This window comes from Telopea speciosissima, chromosome 4 (assembly GCF_018873765.1).
Source record: "Telopea speciosissima isolate NSW1024214 ecotype Mountain lineage chromosome 4, Tspe_v1, whole genome shotgun sequence".
In the NCBI taxonomy this organism is placed as follows: Eukaryota; Viridiplantae; Streptophyta; class Magnoliopsida; order Proteales; family Proteaceae; genus Telopea; species Telopea speciosissima.
Genome location: NC_057919.1, coordinates 16357486 through 16365643, shown reverse-complemented (window position 1 = coordinate 16365643; position 8158 = coordinate 16357486). Strand labels below are relative to the sequence as shown.

At 37.2% G+C, this 8158-nt stretch overlaps 1 protein-coding gene across 1 annotated transcript; it reads left to right on the top strand.

The window, feature by feature from the left end:
- The first annotated feature begins 2895 nt into the window (after positions 1-2895).
- Positions 2896-8076, top strand: LOC122657916 (probable transcription factor KAN4). Its single transcript, XM_043852713.1, has 6 exons — positions 2896-3393; positions 3472-3548; positions 3794-3830; positions 3987-4137; positions 7688-7772; positions 7868-8076. Exons 1-6 carry the CDS (start codon positions 2901-2903, stop codon positions 8045-8047), a joined length of 1023 nt encoding a protein of 340 aa, XP_043708648.1. The 5' UTR covers positions 2896-2900; the 3' UTR covers positions 8048-8076.
- The last annotated feature ends 82 nt before the right edge of the window (positions 8077-8158 follow it).

Here is an 8158-nt window from a genome sequence, read left to right as displayed (position 1 = left end):
AAAAAACGATTAACAAATGATTAAAAAACACTCTTGCAACTCCATATCCCAAGGGGGACGGTGGACATGAAGAATTTTATACAGTGAATAAACAATCATTAATGCTCAACAAATCACCTCAAATTGATTAATTTGAATAGAACAAAGAACCTATCACCTCGGCAATGTCATTGCCCATATCTCAGGTGACCAATGATGCCATGGTCGACCTTCCGATGGCCGCCACATGCAGCCTTGGGAGGGGGAGAGAGAGAGAGAATTATTTGGACACAAAGAGGGAATATTAATTGTGGAAATTAGTGAAGATTAATTAATCTCTTAATCAGACCCTAATCCTTCCCTCTTATAGAAATGGGCCTTGGAGCTTCCTGGGCTGGAAAATACCCATATGGGCCATGGTGCATGTGGTTTGCAGCCCTAATGTCGCCGGGCACTCCTACCGCGCTGACACTTCTTTGTTATTTCGCACAGACAAACAATAATATCCCAGTCCTACGTGGACGGCTCGATACCATCCACCTCGGTTAGATGGGGCCCACGTCACTTCAATGTTCAATCAGGTAAGCACCCAAGGTCCCAAACCCAATTATCACGTGCTAACTAGCTTAGAATTTGATTTTCCTCTTGATATTATCGGCAATAAATCGCGCTATTAAACGATATAGTGACTGCTTACATGGTTTGATTCCTTGGTAAATTTTTTTTTTGATTCCTTGGTAAATTGACTTTGACATTTTGACTGTGAGATTCTACAGTTTCAGCAGTTCAGTTTTAAAGGCATGCTTGTAAGAATTCTTGCTTTTTTCTAGGGGTGTGTCGGTCATTTTGTATTCGACTGTGTGTCTATGTCTGGACGTAAGTACAAGTGCGATCAGGTGACGTTCTTTCTCCCTAACCTCATTGTTCCTTAGTACCCTGTACACTCCATCCAAACCCCTTGATACGCAAAGTATTGTATGCATTATGAGATAATAAAAGGGTTTTATTTGATGGATAAAGTTTTCCTCCACTCATTGATGATGGTTCACCTACCATCCTAGGATTCACAAACCCCTCCTAGGCTTTTAATATGTTTCAAAATACCCTCCTGATATTTTTTCCCACCCTCTCCCACCCCTCAGTGAATGGAGAGAAACTCGATCCTCGTAGTTCTGATCATATAAACAAAGAATGATGAAATCATGGCCTGCGATAATGCCCTATTGTCTGACTCCTTCCTTCACTCCTCAGATGAGATAATTAAGGAAAGCAAATAGTCGGGGTTCAGCAGGATCACAGGCACTCAAATAATTTACAAACAAGATGGTTTGTCTCCATAAAAAATTTAAAAAAAAAATAAACAAAAAAACTTAGGAAATTACCTATAGGGGAAGGGTTCCCCATTGTGCTAGTGTGGGAGGGCGGATGTATTAAGCTTCTTCATCAATGGCGACACAAGGAATGATATAATCCATATGAAACATACATTGTAAGGATAAAAAAAAAAAAAAAACACTGTCAAGATAGAAGAGAGAAATAAAGCAAATTATTTCTTATTTTAAGATTTCCCGTGGTTGACCTACAAACACTAAACAAAAAAAAAAATAATTTTTGATCTAAAAAGGGTTGGAAACTTGTCAAATAGTTTTCCTGGTGGAGATTTTTCAATTCTTAGGATTTGTTGGGGTCTTGTCAATTTACAAACATTGACAAGATTGAGATGCACACTAATGTTTCAAAACATGGTGGCCGGGCACCTCAAATTTAGACTTTTTTTTTATCATTTTGCAAATGAAGCTTCTCAAACTTTCATCCGTATGGCCCAATTATGTCTCTAGATATGAAGTAAGAATCACATTAGAAGATCAAGTCCATCATATCCATTCCTCCCAATTCTTATTTGTCAAGACAAAGAGAAATAATTAATGGTGGGGAAGGATGAGATATAATAGAAGTCATAGCTAGCTTTCAAAAGGAATTCTCTTGGCCTATTGGTGCTCTACGTCTTTTGGGTTTGTTTGTCACAATTTAAAATGGGAATATTCTAAATTTTGTTGTAATGGAATTTTGTATAAAATAAAAGGGCTCACGTTCTCTGTGGCGTAGTGCAGGCTGTGTCCGGGGCAGGATGGTCATTACAGCCACCTCTATGTGTTTGAGCGCAGCCTGCACCCCGGCAAAGAAAACATTCTCCCAAAATAAAAAGAGTATAGAGAAGAAAAATGGAAATTTAATTATGGGGTCCATTGTGTTGACATGAGAGATAGAGAAAGAGAGAGATGCTTTCTCAATTCATCCAATAAAATTACTATAGAATGTACAAATTTTCTTTTCTCGATATCCAACCGTTCCTTGTAGCCTCACCATTTACTCCTTTCCATCTCCTCATTTACTCCTTTCCATCTCCTCATTATTTCATTCCCCGTTGTGGAGCTAGAGATAAGGAAATAACCCAGACCCTTCCCCCTACTCTGTCTCTCTCTCTCTCTCTCTCTCTCTCTCTCTCTGGCCCTCTGATACCTCTGATTCCTTAAAATACACCTATTCCCTCTTTCACTTCCTCTTTCTTCATCTGTCCATCCCCAAACTCTCTCACTTCCTCTTCTCTTTTTTCTGCAATCTTTTCTGACTATTAATTCTCTGCAATTCCTTCACTTTCTGACCCTTTTTTCCCTTTGATTTTTATTGACCCTAGAGAGATAGATCCTATTAAAAGCCTGCTTCCTTCCCTTTCCTCTTCCTCTCCTCATCCCCCTTTCTTTCTCTCTCTCTCTCTCTCTTTTTTCTCAGTGTAAACTCTCTAGACATCCATGCAAATCATAAGCCACTCATGATATTATCACTACTTACTCTTAACCCTTTTGAGCTGCTCTCTTCCCTGCAAACTTCAAACCCATCATTCTCTCTTTCTCTCTTTTATTATGACCTCCACCATTCTCATGTCCTCAAGCTCCAACACCATGAGAACTACTTTGCCTTTTCCTGATCTCTCTCTACAGATCAGCCCACCATCTGTTTCATCAGATTCAGAGGCTAAAGACATAAGAAGCTATGATGGATGGATGAGAAGAACATTTTATGGTGAGAGAAGCTCCACAACAGACTCTGGAAGCAGTGGCAGTGATACAAGCCATGAACAACCCTTCTTGCACCCAAACAAGGGTTATGGTCATAGTGGGGTTGAACCCACTCTAAGCCTGGGGATTGACAAGGCAGCTTTGGATCCTCAATCTGAACCCCCAATAAGCAAGTTTCACTACCTGCACCAACCTCAAATATATGGTTGTGAATTCAAAAGAAATTCAAGAATGATTAATGGAGGCAAGAGAAGCACTAGAGCACCAAGGATGAGATGGACCACTACTCTACATGCCCATTTTGTTCACGCAGTAGAGCTTCTTGGTGGCCATGAAAGTAAGAAAAAAACATCTCCATTAATCAATTTCTTCCTTCAACCATATTAATCAATTTTTTGAGTTATGTTTTGTGTAGGGGCAACACCCAAATCAGTTTTGGAGTTAATGAATGTGAAGGACTTAACACTATCTCATGTGAAGAGTCACTTGCAGGTAGGTGAGGTTACTGAGGAGGAGCAATCTCCATTGCTTTGAAATTAAGAGGAAGACAAATATTAATATAGTTTTTTTTTTCTGACTATTATTATTATTACATATTTAAGTTATTTTAATAATTTTGATAGTGGGAGTGGGGTTTGGCCTGTTTGGAAAACAAAAGGTAAGGACAAAAGGGTATCAAGAGAGTAATGTTAGCATTGTGGACTTTGAATAATTCTTTCCTGTGCTTCTTCATGCAGATGTATAGAACAGTGAAGAGCACTGACAAAGGAGCAGGTATTTGGATCTTCCCCCACCCCCCACCCCCACCCCTCAATAACCCTCTCTCTCTCTCTCACTCAAGATTTCAAGAGTTTAGTCCACAAGAATTATTTTTTTCTGGGTATCTGACAGAGCAGAAGAAATGGTTCTAAGAATGATGAAATGTTGCAGGGCAAGGGCAGACAGAGATGGGTCTGAATAATCAGAGAACAGAGATTACTGAAGTAGTGGATGGTGGTTTTTCTTCTGAGAAAACTGAACCAAACCATTCTTATTCTCTCAACACACCACCACCACCACCAACACTACTCAAATCTACAAGGTCTGCTCTATTATTACCTACTCTCTATTCACCTTTCTCTCCCCCTCTTCAAAGCTAATAATATATATAGCAGACTTTATTTGGTCTAACAAGTTTTTTCTTTCATATTAGTGAGATTAAATGGTCTTAATAACCTTCCAAATTTCTCGACCTTGATGATGGTATAGGGGTTTCTAGGTCTGAGACTATAAGTGTTACTTTGAAAACTGTATTTAATGTTTGTTTGGTTGGATTTTGTTGACTTTTCTAGGATCTGTGAAGACAATCTATCAAATACATTTTCGTTTACCATACTTAAATATTGACTTAGTGGTTTGGTTTTAGTAACTGGATCTATTCATGATTAGGGCTTTAATCTTAGATTTATGTAAGCTAATACTATGTACTTGATGCTTGCAACATTTGCTGCGAGTTTACTCTTTGTCTTGACATCTTATTTTTCAACACCCATCTTGTGCTGCTTGAAATTAAATATCCTTCTGTCTGCGGGGGCTTTGGTGCTTAACTGTTTCATAAATGTAGTTTACTTGGATTAATTTTTTGGCAAAGCCTATAAAGGTTTTATGAATATCTATATCATTAAGGCTGTGTTTGGAATGCATTATTGGAATAGATTATGGGTTTAAAGTGTATTCTAAAGTAAAAAAAATAGAAAAAAATCAGGCTTCAGAAATGCGTTCTAGACCTATAATCTATTATGAGAATGCATATCAAACACAACCTATCTATAGGTGACTCATATAATTGTGCTATATGGATTGGTGATGTGACAATTTTGATCAATGGATACCAAAGTCAGTACTTTTGAATTATATATCATAAATCCTTCTTAGTAGTCTAGTATTGGCATGCATCAATCATCTTTGATTGGAAGCTATGTTTTGCCACTTGGTCAGCTCCAATGGAGCTTAAACTTGTCATATGAGCAATCTACCTTTGCAAAGTTTAATCATGTATAGAATATGGGCAAGAGATCTCTACTTGGTCGCATGGTCATCTCTATACAAGCGTCTGAACCAATGGGTGAGTATGCCTGGGTATCTATCCAAGGGGCAGAAGTATTATATCTCACGGTGCCCTGTGAGAGGGCCTAAGAAATTAATTAACACCACCAAGTAGAGATCTTATCTTTTTCCCATAGAATATTTTCTCCAAGGAGAGATTCTTTTGTACATCTGCACTGATTCAATTGTTATTGGAGCCTGTACCTAGAAATTAAAAAAGTGAACAAGTGTGTTGGAGTCATTTCTTTCTAATTTTTTTTATGGCATTTGAGCACATTATTTCAACACCCAAAGGGGAATCATCTGGTACCATTATTAAGTTATTAAAAAAATGAAATCAATGGGTTAGTTTAGGATTCAAGGCCTGACCTTATCATTCATATTTATTGTTTATTTATTTATCATTTTCTTTCAAGTTCTAGTAATGATGGCTCTATATTTGATGATAATTTTATTTTTCCAGAAGAATACATCTTAGATGATATATTTACACATTTTCAAATAAAAGAGTGTCCCAAAGCATGTACACAGCCTTAACCCTTACTTCGTAGGAGAGGTTGTTTACAAGTTTTGAACCCACAACCAATAAGTTGCAATAGCGTAATTTAACCATTGCAATTAGCTCGCCCACTATTTATGATCATAATTATTTAATTTCACAAGATCTTCAAATGCAAACCTAAGGGATAAACTGATTTAGTGCATACATATTCATATCACATGTAAACCACACAAATACTAACTTTAGACTATAGATATACATAAGATGAAGAAATAAAATTCTTGCTTTTATATTGGGTATCCTAATTTAATACTTTATATTGATTGCATTGGATTGAATTTCATTAATTAATACTAACAAACAATCCTATTGCCTTCTTCTCTCCATTCATGTTATACTATAAATAAGATGAGAGTAGCTCCGATGCATGATAGGTTAAGAGAAAATTGTTTGAGGTGGTATGAACATGTGCAATAGAGACCTTTAAATGCTTCGGTAAAGATGAATGATATGATTTAGATTAGAGGAATTAAAAGAGCTACAGGTAAGTCTAGAATGACTTTAAAAGAAATGTGAGAAAAGACATGCATATCTTAGAAATGGTAGTAAATCGGGCTTCAATGAGCTGAGCTGATTTCCGAAAGAGGATCTCTGTAGCCGAGCCCAATTAGTTAGGATAAGACTAAATTAAGTTTAATTGAAAAAGGGATACAAAAATAAGATGACTCTTTAACTTAGATAGATAGATAGATATAGAGAGAGATAAATAATTGGAGAGTTATAGAAAGGACTGTACCAAACCTACATTATTTTCCAAACTTATCATTTCTCTTTTCCAAAATTATGGTTTCTTTTACTTCTTCATTATTCTTTTTGTATGTATTCAATCCCTTATGTTATAGTACCTCTTTCTCATAAGGACAAAATGTCAGAAAAGATTCTCAGCACATCACCAGTAATTGCTATTCGCATGTATGGCATGAATATGCTATGATCCATCCTATGTATGTCATGAATATGCTATGATGCATCCTATGTTTTGTTATATTTGCATCAAGTAGTGTAGGTTCAAATACTTGATTAAAATGTGTACTTATATTCTCTTGCTTTGATACCATTTAATTAACATGGTACGTAACAAATTATAAACTATCACATGTTAGCAAATGAAGGAGAGTTAGATACTTGTGAAAGTATATTCTCTATTTAATCTTTACTGACTAGATTATCAAGGGTGACATTCAAAAATCATATAATGGGGTGCTGTTCTTTGTGCCGCAGCGCAGCCTGCGCCTAGGCACATGGGGGTGGGCGCAATGACCACCCTGTCCCCCTGCACAGACTGCCGGCACAGAGAACATTCTCTCAATAACAAATATCTTCTTTCTTAATGCTTAACCTGGAAGCCATCCTTGCTAAATCTGGCTTTACCCTAGGCATATTAGGTCCTTTGATAGAGAATGGACATGGGTCTTATCCCTTTTCAGTGGAAGCTCAATTTGTGATATTATTGCGCATTTAGTTTTTTGTACTGTGATTTATCATATTTGGTGGAAACGAAACAAGAGATGATGGACTTTCTCCCACACGCTTCAGTAGATTTGTAACTCCATTTCCTTAAATAAGGCAGAAGGCCCTCTGTTTCCCCTCCACTTGTAGATATACCCTAATTAGGAATCGACTTATTGCTTTGTCTTGGGATATTTCAATGTAGTCCCCCTCCCCTATTCCTAGCCTTAATTTAATTTTTTTTTTCTTACATATTTTGTTGATTTGGCTTGTATTTTCATTTGTAGGCTTTTTGGGTGGCCGTTCTCTGCATAGGATACAGGGGCCACGCCACGCACAGTGGGAGACGGAATGACCGCCATGTCCCCATATATGATAGAAATTCCGCCACCCATTGTGTTACCGTGTGCACTCTTATTGGCTGACACGTGCGACATGGCCCTTGCATCCCACGTAGAAAACGGCTTCCCTATATTATTACTCACTAAGGGGAAAAAATTTGAAAGTCTAACTATACCTTACAAGTTTACAACAGAGGTTCGAGGCCATCAATGGAGACAAAAGCTTGGAACCCTTCAATGGAGGAAAGCACATTAGTGAGTTCTCATTCTTTATCAAATGTTTGAATTGTATAATTTACTAGTCTTCCTCAAATTAGTTCCATAATTTAACTGAATTGTAATTCCATTTTCCTTTGGATTAATATATAATGCAGGTTGATGGGTATGGAACAGAAGACCACCAGATCACACACAATGAGGAGAAGTTGTACTTAAGCTCTTTGGGGAAATCCTCACATATGTTGCCTAACTTAGAGTTCACTCTTGGTCGACAAAGTTGGCAAATGGATTATACTGAAGCTTCAAATGAGTTAATAACCCTCCTTAAGTGTTAAAATATATATTTGAGAGTCAAGAAGAGGAAAAAGAAAAAATCCTCATGAGTCATGACTTATCTTCTTAGTCTATAGTTTGACATGATTTGCTTGGTTGGTTCCATGTATGTA